Genomic DNA, 16,900 nt, shown 5'->3' on the forward strand with positions numbered 1-16,900 from the left:
ATTCTAACAAATTGCAGATTGGATTTTAACCTGTTTAAAACATGTCATCAAAATTCTAAAATTAATCTTAATCAGGAAAAATTACTAATGATGTTCCATAAATTCTTTTTTTAATTTTTTCAAAAAGATTCGAATTAGCTAGTTTTTCTCTTCTTTTTTTTCGGTTGAATTTTGAATTTTAAAGAGTCGAAATTGAAGATAAACTATGTTTCAAAATTTAATTGTAATTTTTTTTCGTGTTTTCTCCTCTTTTAAACCGTTCAATTAAGTGTAAATATCATTAATTATTAATAATAACATAGAGTTAAAGGTAAATTGAGCAAATTGGCTATTTCTGGCAATTTATTGAAGTGTGTATCAAACTGGTAGCCCCTTTGCATTAATCAGTACCCAAGAAGTAGCTCTTGCTTTCAAAAAGGTTGGTGACCCCTGCGCTAGTACAACTAGTAACACTAGATTAGTGACGATGTCCATCACGGAGGACATTTCACATCAGGACTTGTCTTCCTGCTTAGACACGCCCCCAATCCCCCCCCCCCCCCCCCTCCACCCCGAGCCCCCACCTCCATTAGCCCCCTCCTCCGCGGGCCGCCATCGTCATTCTTCCTCACGGCGCCGAGCGGGCGTCCTCTCTCCCCCCGCCGAGCCAGCGTCTTCCCGTCCGGCGGACAGGACACTCGGGGCAGCGACACGCGTGTGGTATAGCGAGCGTTTCGATGGCCGCTCTCGACGTGACTTCCTGGCGTCCGGCGGCGGCGCACTAGTTGACGAGGCGGAGGAGCTCCGCGCACAGTGCGAAGATGGCGGCGGAGGGAGCCAGCGGCCAGCAGCCTCCTCCGGTGCAAGCCCTCACCACGGTGGACACGGTAAGACACGGCGACGGTCGCGGAGCTCCGCGCCTTTTGTCTGCTTCTTGTTAAGAGCAGCGGTGGTCCTCGACACAATAATACCCGAGCTCGGTGTTAGCACGGCCACCGGAACCGAACCGGAACCCCCTCCACGCACCCCCCCTTCCCCCCTGACATAATGACGAGCTTTTTCGTGTGCTGTGCTTCGTGATGGACATTTCTTTTGTTCGCCTCAAGGCTTCTGACAACCTTGTCCCGTGATGGAAGCACACACACACACACACACACACACACACACACACACACACACACACACACATTGCACTTAAAACCCCTTTTTGTAGTGTGTCACTGTTCTGTGTGAACGGCACCCACGCAGGACTAGTGTGTCGATTTTGACCTGGTTGGGTGGGTTTAGTCCAGGGGTTTGGCAACCCCAAAAATTGAAAGAGCCATATTGGACCAAAAAATGACAATCTGTCTGGAGCCACACAAAATTAAAAGCCTTATATAAGTGTTATAATGAAGGCAACACATGATGTAAGTGTCTATATTAGCTATAATAGCCTACTATCAAAATGACTACAATCATGATCAAAAGTGTACATACACTTGTAAAGAACATAATGTCATGGCGGTCTTGAGTTTCCAATAATTTCTACAACTCTTATTTTTTTGTAATAGAGTGATTGGAGCACATACTTGTTGGTCACAAAAAAACATTCATAAAGTTTGGTTCTTTTTATGAATTTATTATGGGTCTACTGAAAATGTGACCAAATCTGCTGGGTCAAAAGTATACAGTTAGGTCCATAAATATTTGGACATTGACACAATTTTCGGCATTCCACCTCAATGGATTTGAAATGAAACAATCAAGATATGCGTTAAAGGCCTACTGAAATGAATTTTTTTTAATTTAAACGGGGATAGCAGATCTATTCTATGTGTCATACTTGATCATTTCGCGATATTGCCATATTTTTGCTGAAAGGATTTAGTATAGAACAACAACGATAAAGATTGCAACTTTTGGTATCTGATAAAAAAAAGGCTTGCCCCTACCGGAAGTAGCGTGACGTAGTCAGTTGAACATATACGCAAAGTTCCCTATTGTTTACAATGATGGCCGCATGAAGTGAGAGAGATTCGGACCGAGAAAGCGACAATTTCCCCATTAATTTGAGCGAGGGTGAAAGATTTGTGGATGAGTAAAGTGCAAGTGAAGGACTAGTGGGGAGTTGAAGCTATTCAGATAGGGAAGATGCTGTGAGAGCCGGGGATGACCTGATATTCAGCTGGGAATGACTACAACAGTAAATAAACACAAGACATATATATACTCTATTAGCCACAACACAACCAGGCTTATATTTAATATGCCACAAATTAATCCTGCATAATAACACCTGCGTGTTTGTTATGCTAGCTCCTAGCTCCTCTGCTAGCTCCTAGCTCCATAGAACACGCCAATACAATTCAAACACCTGATCAACACACACAATCACTCAGCCCAAAAGACCGTTCACCTAACCCAAGGTTCATAAAGCTTATATATTTTTAAAAAGTTACGTACGTGACGCGCACGTACGGTACGGTACGTGTTATGCTAGCTCCTAGCTCCTCTGCTAGCTCCTAGCTCCATAGAACACGCCAATACAATTCAAACACATGATCAACACACACAATCACTCAGCCCAAAAGACCGTTCACCTAACCCAAGGTTCATAAAGCTTATATATTTTAAAAAAGTTATGTACATACGCAAAAAAAAGCCAAAGCTGCATACTCACAGTAGCACGTCTGCGTCTTTGTCATCCAAATCAAAGTAATCCTGGTAAGAGTCTGTGTTGTCCCAGTTCTCTACAGGCGTCTGTGTATCCAAGTCAAAAGTCCTCCTGGTTAGAGTCTCTGTTATCCGAGTTCTTCCATCTTGACTGCATCTTTCGGGAATGTAAACAAAGAAGCGCCGGCTGTGTACTGTTGTGGCTGACTACGTTCGAAAAATACGTCCATTTCGCACCGACAACTTTCTTCTTTGCTTGCTCGGCTTCCTTCTCCATAATGCAATGAACATGATTGCAACAGATTCACGAACACAGATGTCCAGAATACTGTGGAATTATGAAATGAAAACAGAGCTTTTTCGTATTGGCTTCAATGTGGAAGGCATACCCGTGTTCGCCGGTTTACGTCACGCGCATACGTCATCCTCAGAGGCGTTTCGAACCGGAAGTTTAGCGACAAATTTAAAATGTCACTTTATAAGTTAACCCGGCCGTATTGGCATGTGTTATAATGTTAAGATTTCATCATTGATATATAAACTATCAGACTGCGTGGTCGGTAGTAGTGGGTTTCAGTAGGCCTTTAAGGGACCAAAAGTAATTGGACAATTGGCTACTCAGCTGTTCCATGGCCAGGTGTGTGTTATTCCCTTGTTTTGTTTTCATTTATTCCATTTACAAAGAGCAGATAAAAGGCCTAGATGTCATTTCAAGTGCGGTATATTCATTTGGAATCTGGGGAGGTCATCTCTCAATATGAAGTCCAAAGAGCTGTCACTATCAGTGAAGCAAGCCATCATTAGGCTGACAAATCAAAACAAAGCCACCAGAGAGATAGCAAAAACATGAGGTGTGGCCAAATCACCTGTTTGGTACATTCTTAAAAAGAGAGAACGCACTGCTGAGCTCAGCAACACCAAAAGACCTGGAAGACCACGGAAAACAAGTGAGGTGGATGACAGACAAATCCCTTCCCTTGTCAAGAAAAACCCCTTCACAACAGTTGGCCAGATGAAGAAAAGTCTCCAGGAGGTAGGTGTATCTGTGTCCCAGTCAACAATTAAGAGAAGACTTCACCAGAGAAAATACAGAGGTTTCATCACAAGGTGTAAACCATTGGTGAGCCTCAAAAACAGGAAGGCCAGATTAGAGTTAGCCAAGAAACATGTAAAAGTACCTGTGCAGTTCTGGAACAACATCTTATGGACAGATGAGACAAAGATCAACTTGTAGCAGAATGATGGAAAGAGAAGAGTATGGAGGAGGGAAGGAACTGCTCAAGATCCAAAGCATACCACCTCATCAGTGAAGGTGGTAGTGGTAGTGGAACTGGATCTCTTATATTTATTGATGATGTGACAGCTGACAAAAGCAGCAGAATGAATTCTGAAGTGTTTGGGGCAATATTATCTGCTCATATTCAGCCAAATGCTTCAAAACTCATTGGACGGTGCTTCACAGTGCAGATGGACACTGACCCGAAGCATACTGCGAAAGCAACGAAATAGTTTTTTAAGGCAAAGAAGTGGAATGTTCTGCAATGGCCAAGTCAATCACCTGACCTGAATCCCATTGAGCATGAATTTCACCTGCTGAAGACAAAACTGAACGGAAAATGCCCAAAAAACAAGCAGGAATTGAAGACAGCTGCAACAGAGGCCCGGCAGAGCATCACCAGGGACCAAACCCAGCGTCTGGTGATGTCTATGGGTTCCACACTTCAGGCTGTCATTGACTGCAAAGGATTTGCAACAAAGTATTACAATTTGATTTATGATTATGTTAGTTTGTCCAATTACTTTTTGGTCCCTTAAAAAGTGGAAGGCACATATAAAAAGTGTTGTAATTCCTACACCGTTCACCTGATTTGGATGTAAATACCCTCAAATTAAAGCTCAAAGTCTGCACTTAAAGCACATCTTGATTGTTTCATTTCAAATCCATTGTGGTGTTGTACAGAGCTGGAATACTGAAGATTGTGTCAATGTCCAAATATTTATGGACCTAACTGTACATACAGCAATGTTAATATTTGGTTACCGTATTTTCTGCACTATAAGGCGCACCTAAAAACTTCCAATTTTCTGAAAACCCGACAGTGCGCCTTGTAATCCGGTGCGCCTTATATATGGACCAATATTGAGCCACAACAAATGATAAATGGGTTATACTTGTATAGCGCTTTTCTACCTTCAAGGTACTCAAAGCGCTTTGACAGTATTTCCACATTCATCCATTCACACACACATTCACACACTGATGGCGGGAGCTGCCATGCAAGGCGCTAACCAGCAGCCATCAGGAGCAAGGGTGAAGTGTCTTGCCCAAGGACGCAACTATGGTAAACAGCCGCCAACTTCTTTTCCCCCCGTAGAAAAAGAAGCGCTTCTTCTTCTACGGTAAGCAGCCGCCGAGTTCATTTTCCCCCGTAGAAGAAGAAGCGCTTCTAACCCAAAAATGGCTCCTATTAAGAGACACCCTTACGACGCAGAGTTTAAACTCAAGGCGATCGGTCACGCAGTAGAATACGGGAATAGAGCAGCAGCGAGAGAATTTAACATAAACAAATCAATGGTGTTTAATTCGGACACTGAAGAAGAAGAATTCGAGGGATTCGTGGATGAGGAATAACGTAATAAAGTGAGCTTTACATGTTTATTTTGTGTGTTGTGTTGTGTGACGTTAACGTTTGAGCAACGTTGAGTTATTGATATTGTTATTGCTCTGCACTATTTGGAGTGTTACTATATTGTGATTGCACTAACGTTTGATTTACCGTAACAGTATCACTGTTTTTTACGTGTTTATTGAATCAGGGAAAAGTTCCCCTCCACTATGTGATATAAATGTTGCACTACATGTTATACCTTGCTGTTGTTAAAAGATAAACAAAACACCACGTCACTGACTTTACCTCGGGGAAAATAATAAAACAGCTGTTTATTCATTTTGGGAGTGAACCGAGTTGTCAGAACGCTGGTTTGTAATCTATTAATAAAGTTTGACTGACCTATCTGACTGTTTTGTTGACATTCCCTTTAGCGCAGCTCCATCTAATGGATGCATAGGTGTGCCTTATAATCCGGTGCGCCTTACATATGAACAAAGTTTTGAAATATGCCATTCGTTGAAGGTGCGCCTTATAATCCGGTGCGCCTTATAGTGCGGAAAATACGGTACATGTCCCTTGGCAAGTTTCATTGGCAAGTTTCATTGCAATAAGGCGCTTTTGGTAGCCACGCACAAGCTTCTGGTTGAATTTTTGACCACAAAATCGGTGCAGTTCAGCTAAATGTGTTGATTTTCTGACATAAACTTGTTTCTTCAGCATTGTCCACACGTTTAAGTCAGGACTTTGGGAAGGCCATTCTAAAACCTTCATTCTAGTCTGATTTAGCCATTCCTTTACCACTTTTGACGTGTATTTGGGGTCATTGTCCTGTTGGAACACCCAACTGCTGTTATAATGGAGGCAACACATAATGTAAGTGTCTATATTAGCTATGATAACCTACTATCAAAATGACTACAGTCGTGGTCAAAAGTAAAGAACATAATGTCATGGCTGTCTTGAGTTTCCAATAATTTCTACAACTCTTTATTGTTTTGTGATAGAGTGATTGGAGCACATACTTGTTGGTCACAAAAACACATTCATGAAGTTTGGTTCTTTTTATGATATTATTATGGGTCTACTGAAAATGTGATCAAATCTGCTGGGTCAAAAGTCCATTCATCCATCCATTTTTTACCGCTTATTCTCTTCGGGGTCGCGGGGGGCGCTGGAGCCTATCTCAGCTACAATCGGGCGGAAGACACCTTCAATATTTACTGTATTTTGATCATTTTATGCATTACCGGAACTTATTTCCTCTGCGCATTTATTTCCATTTTCATAGTAACTCACTTCCGACTTCTAGCAACAAATGTGTGTTCCTACTTCCAGAATCAAACGCAAGTGTGTTTTCTAATCATGTCAGACTTAGTAACAAACAACAAAGACGACTATTTTTGGACAAATGAGGATTCACGACTTTAAGTTTTTGAAGCTGAATATACGAAGGATGAACTGTTGCTTCTAGAAGCCAGCCCGTAGGAAGAGTGACACGCTGGAGCAGACGGAAGCCGAGAGAGTGAGGTCGGCGTGACTTTGATGCTGTAAATGTGGAACTTATGATGTATTTAGCCATAAACAAGTGGGAAAAAATGCCCCTGGAGAGGTACCGGTCTGGATGAGGTGCAAGCTAACCCGAGTGTGTGAGTTAAGACCACTCTTCCACCCACTGCTGTGGGCTGACCTGACTGAGCACAGAATACGATCCCTGTATGACTGACTGTAAAAATGTTTCCCATTTGACAACTCCAACCTGTAGCCACGCCCCCTCAGGTAACATACTTCCTGTGTTGTGATCTGTGTTTACATCAAAAATATACCTTCTGGCTGGCTACTGATGAATAATCTACAACCACAACTGGTTGGGAACTAACAGTGTTGGGATTTTAATAATCCAAATATAATTAGCAGATAAGAGTACCGATCAACACCGTTAAAAAAGACCACAGAACTTTCCTCCAGAAGGTCTTATCTTTGTCCATGTGATGTCAGATGAAACAAAACTTGAGCTGTTTGGCCACAATACCCAGCAATATGTTTAGAGGAGAAAAGGTGAGGCCTTTAATCCCAGGAACACAACACCTACCGTCAAGCATTGTGGTGGTAGTATTATTGCTCTGGGCCTGTTTTACTGCCAATGGAACTGGTGCTTTACAGAGAGTAAATGGGACAATGAAAAAGGAGGATTACCTCCAAATTCTTCAGGACAAGCTAAAATCATCAGCCCGGAGGTTGGGTCTTGGGCGCAGTTGGGTGTTCCAACAGGACAATGACCCCAAACACACGTCAAAAGTGGTAAAGGAATGGCTAAATCACACTAGAATTAAGGTTTTAAAATGGCTTATTGAAAACTCAAGACACCCATGACATTATGTTCTTTACAAGTGTATGTAAACTTTTGACCATGACTAGTCATTTTGATAGTAGGTTATTATCGCTAATATAGACATTTACATCATGTGTTGCCTCCGTTATGACAGCAGTTGGGTGTTCCAACAGGACAATGACCCCAAACACACGTCAAAAGTGGTAAGGGAATGGCTAAATCAGACTAGAATGAAGGTTTCAGGCTAGAATTAGGGTTTTAGAATGGCCTTCCCAAAGTCCTGCCTTAAACGTGTGGACAATGCTGAAGAAACAAGTCCATGTCAGAAAACCAACAAACTTAGCTGAACTGCACCAATTTTGTCAAGAAAATTGGTCAAAAATGCAACCAGAAGCTTGTGGATGGCTACCAAAAGCGCCTTATTGCAGTGAAACTTGCCAAGGGACATGTAAGCAAATATTAACATTGCTGTATGTATACTTTTGACCCAGCAGATTTGGTCACATTTTCAGTAGACCCATAATAATATCATAAAAAGAACCAAACTTCATGAATGTTTTTTTGTGACCAACAAGTATGTGCTCCAATCACTCTATCACAAAACAATAAAGAGTTGTAGAAATTATTGGAAACTCAAGACAGCCATAACATTATGTTCTTTACTTTTGACCACGACTGTAGTCATTTTGATAGTAGGTTATTATAGCTAATATAGACACTTACATTATGTTTTGCCTCCGTTATGACAGCAGTTGGGTGTTCCAACAAGACAATGACCCCAAACACACGTCAAAAGTGGTAAAGGAATGGCTAAATCAGACTAGAATGAAGGTTTTAGAATGGCCTTCCCAAAGTCCTGACTTAAACGTGTGGACAATGCTGAAGAAACAAGTTTATGTCAGAAAACCAACACACTTAGCCGTCTATTATTATGTTGTGTGTATAAGGTAAGACATATTATCTGGCGTTTTGTTTTGCAATATTATGCAAAAGCAACTTTTCTTACCTTCTGGTACCTGCTGATCTGTATTTGGGATCTGCATAAATCCTGAAAAATTGCGCGTGTCCGCCGTAGTTGATAAGCTTTTTCTTGTTTTCTATCTTCTTGTTATGGGAGTCATCCTCAGCTGTTGTTATTTCTAATATAAAGTAGTGTAAAGTTCTTGCTTATATCTGTCAGTAAACTTACCATGAAATCGCTAAAACATACCGGTGTAGTGAGTTTACATTATTCACCCAAGGAACTTCAGTTATTAGAGAGTTCTTCTGGTCTGACGGTTTTTCACGGGACACATTTCCGGTGTTGTTGTTTCCGGATGAGGAGATGCTGCTCCGTTATTGATTGAAGTAAAGTCTGAATGTCATTAAAACAGTTAGCGCCATCTTTTGACACTTCTTCCACTCCCGTCCTTGCACGCTACACCGGTACAACAAAGATGACGGGGAGAAGACGCAGTCGAAGGTGAGCCACGTAAATAAGACCGCCCACAAAACGGCGCATCCGGAAGCGAATGTCAGAAAGCGGCTTGACGATGATCTGTAAAACATCATCTATGCAACATTTTGACCAAAGAACCACAATTACATGTTATGTAGACCACAAGGAAGTATTTTACATTTGGGAAAAAAAAATACAACTATGACTAATTAAAGCGGCCTATAATCCGGTGCGCCTTATATACGAAGAAAGATTAATCGGCAGTGCGCTTTATAATCCGGTGCGCCCTATGGTCCGTAAAATACGGTATTTTAGTAGTTTAGTCTTTATTTGAAGGGACAATGCACAGAAATATTCAACTCAAAGACAGATATGTTCTGTACCAGATTATAGCTAAATAGCTAATTTCCATCTGCAGTCCCTGGCTACCTAAATTAAAGGGATACAAAAATCATGCAATAAAATTATGACAATAAAATCATACTATAGCATGTAATCAAATTAAGAAAAGTCATAAAATGCCCTTTCATTGACACATACTTAAAGGCATACTGAAACCCACTGCTACCGACCACGCAGTCTGATAGTTTATATATCAATGATGAAATCTTAACATTGCAACACATGCCAATACGGCCGGGTTAACTTATAAAGGGCAATTTTAAATTTCCTGCTAAACTTCCGGTTGAAAATGTCTATGTATGATGACGTATGCGCGTGACGTCAACCGTTGAAACGGGAAGTATGCGGACACATTGAATCCTATACAAAAAACTCTGTTTTCATCTCGAAATTCCACAGTATTCTGGACATCTGTGTTGGTGAATCTTTTGCAATTTGTTTAATGAACAATGGAGACTGCAAAGAAGAAAGTTGTAGGTGGGATCGGTGTATTAGCGGCAGACTACAGCAACACAACCAGGAGGACAGAGATGGATAGCAGACGCGCTAGCCGCCGAACTCACCTTAACTTCCTCCGTCTCGCCGGCCGCATCTGTGATCGGGTGAAGTCCTTCGTCGCACCGTCGATCGCTGGAACGCAGGTGAGCACGGGTGTTGATGAGCAGATGAGTGCTGGCTGGCGTAGGTGGATAGCTAATGTTTTTAGCATAGCTCTGTGAGGTCCGGTTGCTAAGTTAGCTTCAATGGCGTCGTTAGCAACAGCATTGTTAACCTTCGCCAGGCTGGAAAGCATTAACCGTGTATTTACATGTCCATGGTTTAATAGTATTGTTGATCTTCTGTCTATCCTTCCAGTCAGGGGTTTATTTATTTTGTTTCTATCTGCATTTGAGCCCGATGCTATCACGTTAGCTCAGTAGCTAAAGAGCTTCGCCGATGTATTGTCGTTGAGATAAAAGTCACTGTGAATGTCCGTTTCGCGTTCTCGACTCATTTTCAAGAGGATATAGTATCCGAGGTGGTTTAAAATACAAATCCGTGATCCACAATAGAAAAAGGAGAGAGTGTGGAATCCAATGAGCCAGCTTGTACCTAAGTTACGGTCAGAGCGAAAAAAGATATGTCTTGCACTGCATTCCAGTCCTTCACTCTAACGTTTCCTCATCCACGAATCTTTCATCCTAGCTCAAATTAATGGGGTAATCGTCGCTTTCTCGGTCCGAATCGCTCTAGCTGCATTGAAAACAATAGGAAAATGTGAGGAGCCTTTCAACTGTTGACGTCTTGCTACTTCCGGTACAGGCAAGGCTTTTTTTATCAGCGACCAAAAGTTGCAACTTTATTGTCGATGTTCTCTACTAAATCCTTTCAGCAAAAATATGGCAATATCGCGAAATGATCAAGTATGACACATAGAATGGATCTGCTATCCCCGATTAAATAAAAACATTTCATTTCAGTAGGCCTTTAATATACAATACAACCACACTTCATTTACATCATCACACAAAGACAATACATGCTCTTGTTTACATCTGTCATCATTTGTAAAAACAACCATGATTTTAACACAGACACCTCACAATATACAACAAAAATGCTCTCATGGATAAATATAATTCACATTAAGTTGATGTGTCAAACATAGTGTCCACCTTAGTGACCGTGTGAGCAGCTTTGATTGCTCCATAGCCACTTTTTAACTTCAATTGTGAATGAAGAGTAATCTGTTAGACTTGATTATTATTTGATTTGACTTAGATTTTGCCAAAATGCACGTGATAGTTTAGTGTTGAAGCTGGGGTTCCTTCCACCAGATAAGCTATTTCTTCAGTTTGGCGTGACAAGCTTCTGTCGCGGCCTGCGTTTACACGCACCTACGTGAGATCCGTCCTGGTCTTCAGGGAGGGCCAGGACTTCCTCCACTACGCCGCCAGAGCGTACACATGTAAAAATGCAGCGAGGAGGCGGACTAGATTTGAAAGTGTTAAGTAGCGCCTGGAGGAGGAAGGCGGGTGATGGTGTTCACCAGACACCTTTCTAAATTGGTCTTAATTTCAGTGACTCAGCTGGCATAGCTGGGAGTACCATGTCAGCCAACAACCCCCCCGCCCCTCACTCCTCCTGAGCGCGCTCCGGGCCACTTTCGTTTGGCGGCCAGGCGAACAGGTGCACCGCGACGTGCCGGTCTATTCCTCCTCCGCTCCTCCGACCCGACAACAAGGGGGTTTCCGCTCGCCCGAGTGAACCCATCCCCCTGTGCAAGCGACCCCGCTTGCTGTGGTTAAACACAGCCCCGTTAGACTGGCTGAAGGTGGGTCCACAGAGGGTTAGGGGTCAACGCTGGTCCGCTCCTCTTATTTTACTAGCATACAGCCTTAGGATGTAACGATGGGAACATTTCATTTTACGGTGACCGAAATGATCACAGTTATCAATATTAGCGGTAATGTTGGCTGTGTTAAATTACTTACACCAGAGTTTCCTCTGGTCGTGGAAAAGCATTAAAAGTCATTACTGTATTTTCTGGACTATAGAGCGCACCGTTATATAAGCCGCACCCATTACATTTGAGAAAAAAATTATAAATCTATATATTAGCCGCACCGGACCATGAGCCGCAGATCTATACGTTGTGAAATGAGCTATTTACACTGAAAGTCTATTTACATGCCTACATTGTTTCCAAACAGTGTCTAACACGGCAGTAAAACGGCGGATCAAACAAAACAGAAGTCATCATCATGGACCCACTAGCTGCGCAAGCTAGCTCTCCAATCAGCTAAACCGACTCAATAACTCCACGGTGACGTTTTGGCGAATTTGCTGAGGAATTTGTGAAACTGAAACAATACAAAAACAATGCCATTGTAAGTTGATAATACTAACACAGACACTCGTAAATGTGTTAGCATATCAGCTAATGCTAACGACGCCAGCTTCATTACATTACGGTAGCACGTACAAATATGCATGAAAACACTCCTACAGACATCACACATGGGACGGTTTTAGAAAGTAAGAATTGTTTTAGTTCTATTGTAAAACTTACAAATGTTTCTTGGAGTGATGAATGAAGAATCCTTACTAGTAGAACCGCAGTGTTTCCCACACATTCATTTATTTGTGGCGGCCCGCCACGAAAGAATTACGTCCTCCACAAATAGATTTTTCGGCTTTTTTTTTTTTTTTTTTTTTTTTTTTTTGTCCTGTCCAGCTTCTCAGGCAAATCATATAGTTGATGTAGATGCCCATATAGGCTGTTCAGATTTACTTTACAAAAGAGAAGTGTAGGATACTTCTCTTGTTGCCTTATTTGTATTTGACCACTACTGTTTTCTGTTTATTTGTTACTGACTGTGGCAGGACACCTCTCCCTCTGTTTCACTTTATGTTGCTGGTAAATAATATGGTTGTAGTAGTAGGCTAAAGTTAAATTATTTAGTATGCACTAATTAAAGGTCAGAGCTTTAAGAGACATTTTAGCTTTTATATTTTATAAGATATATTTTTTGTAAGAACCACAATTAATAAATATATTTCAGTGAATAACTTATTGTTCAAATCTGTATATAAATATGTACATAAAGTGTTGTAATTATATTGTAAAATGGATGGATGGATGGACGTTTAAAACAAAACTGTTATTATTAATTAGTAAGTATACATTTTTTTAGCCTTTTTAGAGAAAATCATATCATTGTAGTAAATTATGCAAATTACTCGATTATGTCATGGTGACCACGCCCATAGCCACGCCCCCACCGCCACAGGTATCTTGGCAGTTTATGGGAAACACTGAACCGCTATGGACGGCTGGAAGACTGAACATCACTCTACTTCCTGTTGAAAGCGCTACCGGTAAATGGAAGGATACTGCAGAACCTGCAGTGTATTTGCTTGTTTTTTTTTATAAGCCGCAGGGTTCGAAGTGTAGGAAAAAGTAGCAGCTTATAGTTTGGAATTTACTTTATATTTAATTAAAGTTTTATGTGAAGCTAATTTTATTTGATTGATTATTTAAGTACACACATTTTCCTGTATTCAAACACAGTGATACTGTTAAATATGTACTTGTTAAATGAAACCTCTGCCTTGCTTTGAATGAATACTTGGGCCTACTGCGCTACTGTATTATGACGGTGGTACCTGGAGAGCCAAGTGTCTGGTCTAAAGTACTTTGAGTTATATTTCTATTGAGCTCTGCATAAGTGGCGTGAGGAGCGATCGCAGTCTAGGTTAGGTACCAAGGATGCTAAGTACCAGGATGCCAGTTCACATTTTGTCTCAGGTCAGCCTGGCTAGACTCCAGGACTTGACCAGAACAGGAAAATGAATGGTTCTGTTGTTTTTGCAGCATGTTTCTTGTTAATCGTCTTCACAGGTTGTCCCGTCAAACAATGGGAGTGCTGGCATTTTCATGTCGCCGAGAAGCCAGCTGGCTTCCCTTAACACAGCAGAAAGGAAGCGCTTCAAATTGTTCTTGGTATCTTCAGTGATACCACGTTGGCCTCATTAAAGCGCCGCACCGAAGGCCAGCCGCGCTCGCCCGGACAAATTACAGTTTGCCTTCTTCACCTGCTCAATGTGCAGAAATGCCAGAGGAGGGAAAATGATCTCCTCTCCTTCTCCCTTGGCCTCGGGCCTCGTGACAGGGCAGCAGTGCCATAATTCTGCAGCCGGTGAAAAGGTTTCCGAAGGACAAAATAATGAAATACTCCCAGAGACTATCAAATCTGTGGGATTTTGTCGACGAAATCTTGAAATTTACGGGATTAGTTTTTGTCAGGTTCTTTATATACAGCAAATACTTATATATAATTGACTATTTGAGCGCTATGAGATCTGCAACAACATGATCTTTAGATTAATACTACACATGGAGGGACTGGGAACAAGGCAACGTTTGGGGTGGGACCGTTTACTATATATCAAACAAACATAACAAGGGGATGACGGATCAACTTTCTATTAATTAACAAGACAAAACAACAACAACCAGCTGCTGCCAACATGTGCGCACACTGAAGTCACTATGGTGTCCTCTCACATACAAAATAACAACACCCGTAACTTCAACAACCATACAGCTACAATAATAAACTTAACTAGATGAAGCAAATCCTGGAGGAATTGCGTGTGAATGCTCCAATGCTGAAGTTGAAGTGAAATGCTGACAGAATGTAGTATGAATGTAAGAATAGTTTGTATGTTGGAATGGTTTGAATGTTGAAATCGTTTAAACGCTGGAATGGTTTGAATGTTGGAATGGTTTGATTGATGAAGAGTTTGAATTTTCAGGAAAATTGGAATTTGGTTTGGAACTTGGGAACGTGTTAGTTTGAATGTCCAGGATGAGTGGAATGTGTGGATTAGGGCTGCAACTAACGATTCATTTGATAATCGATTAATCTGTCGATTAATACTTCGATTAATCGAGTAATAATCGGATAAAAGAGACAAACTACATTTCTATCCTTTCCAGTATTTTATTGGGAAAAAAACAAGCATACTGGCACAATACTTATTTTTATTATTGTTTCTCAGCTGTTTGTACATGTTGCAGTTTATGAATAAAGGTTTATAAAAAAAAAAAATAAAAAAAAAAATGTAAATTAAAAAAAAAAAATTTGCCTCTGCGCATGCGCATAGCATGTATCCAACGAATCGATGACTAAATTAATCGCCAACTATTTTTTATAATCGATTTTAATCGATTTAATCGATTAGTTGTTGCAGCCCTAGTGTGGATGTTGGTATGGTTTAAATGGCTCAAAAAATGTGGGAATTGTGCAACTTGGAAAAATGTCCCATACATTTCAATTGGAACTTCCTGGAATTTTGGGAAAAGCGTGATTTTTTAAAAAATGATTAGGAGCATGAATGTCTTAAAATGTGTTATGATCCGCTGCTGGGATCATGTTCAGTTTGTTTTTTGGACTCCCTCAGTTCCCGTTTTTGTGCACCCCTGGGTTTGTTTTCTGTTTCCATGGGTGCTTATTGTTTCCACCTGTCTCTGATTGGTGTTTTCAGGAAGCTCACCTGTTTCCCCAGCACTAATCAGTAGCACTATTTAATACTTCCTTTTCCGGTCAGTCAGTCTGGCTTCCTAATTTGCTACACGCAACAGTTGAGGACTTTTGATTCCTGCTACCTGTATACTAGCTTCCACGCTAGGCTCTGTTTGTTGCTAGCTTCCATGCTAGCCCCTTTGGTTTTTGCCTTCCGTGCTTTAAACACGTTTTTGTTTGTTCCCGTCTGATTTATTTCTTAAATAAATAATTTCCTACCTGCACGCTGTGTCCGAAGTCCGTCTGCATCCTGGGAGAACAAACCCCGCATCACCATGCGACCCGGTCGTCACAGAATGAGCTGAATTGGTTGGTATTGTAATTGTTTAAATCGGTCAAGAAATGTTGAAGTAGTAACGTTTTTTTAATTTGCGAAATGGTATGATGGAATTCCTGGAATTTTGTTAAAACGGGTTCCCAGTTCCTAACTAACTTGTTTTCTTGTCCTGACTAAGAGGAATGTTTTGATGGTGGAACAGTTGAAATGGGATGAAAAATGTTCCTGGAAATTTGTTGCACGTCGGAAAATGGTAGTTTGAATGTCCAGAATGAATTGAATGTGTTGAAGGTGGAATGTACACCCAGCCTTCCGCCCGAATGCAGCTGAGATGGGCTCCAGCACCCCCCGCGACCCCGAAAGGGACAAGCGGTAGAAAATTTATGGATGGATGGATGAAAAATGGCCAATTCATTTTGAATGGAGAAAATGCACCAAAAAAAAGGAATTATGGGAAATCTGGGATTTTTTTTTAAATTGTTGAAGTAGAGCACACAATTCCTGAACAGGCTGAATATTTTGAAGTTGGAACGGTTTGAATCAGATGAAAAATGTGGGAATTGTGGAATTTTGAAGAATGTCCCATTGATTTCAATGGGAATTTCAGAAAAAATTGGGAATTTCGGGAAAAGCGGGAATTTTTTGGAAACCGGTAAAAAACTTGAATGGTCTGAATGAGTTGAAATGGTTTGTGTTGAAATTTTTCAAATCGGCCGAGAAATGTTGAAGTAGTAACATGTATATGTACAGTATGTGTATATGTATGTTTGTACAGTGAATGTGTATGTACAGTATGTGTATATGTATGTTTGCACAGGGAATGTATATGTACAGTATGCATGTATATTTGTACAGTGAATGTGTATGTACATTATGTATGTATGTTTGTACAGTTAATGTACAGTATGGGTATATGTATATTTGTACAGGGAATGTATATGTACAGTATGTGTATATGTATGTTTGTACAGTGAATGTGTATATGTATATTTGTACAGGGAATGTATATGTACAGTATGTCTATATGTATGTTTGTACAGTGAATGTGTATATGTATATTTGTACAGGGAATGTATATGTACAGTATGTGTATATGTATGTTTGTACAGTGAATGTGTATGTACAGTATGTGTATAT

At 40.9% G+C, this 16,900-nt stretch overlaps 1 protein-coding gene across 4 annotated transcripts in view; it reads left to right on the forward strand.

Annotated features, from left to right (window-relative positions):
* The first annotated feature begins 577 nt into the window (after window positions 1–577).
* Window positions 578–16,900, forward strand: part of cttnbp2 (cortactin binding protein 2) — a 129,505-nt gene continuing 113,182 nt past the window's right edge. Inside the window, exon 1 of one of the 4 annotated variants that reach the window (XM_062043008.1) lies at window positions 578–866. In XM_062043008.1, the coding sequence (XP_061898992.1) occupies window positions 801–866 (66 nt within the window). In that variant the 5' untranslated portion in view covers window positions 578–800. The remainder of the gene's footprint in view (window positions 867–16,900) is intronic. The other 3 variants (XR_009825400.1, XM_062043007.1, XM_062043006.1) reach the window with 3 other exon arrangements.

Source organism: Entelurus aequoreus, linkage group LG03, assembly GCF_033978785.1.
Source record: "Entelurus aequoreus isolate RoL-2023_Sb linkage group LG03, RoL_Eaeq_v1.1, whole genome shotgun sequence".
Classification (NCBI taxonomy): domain Eukaryota; kingdom Metazoa; phylum Chordata; class Actinopteri; order Syngnathiformes; family Syngnathidae; genus Entelurus; species Entelurus aequoreus.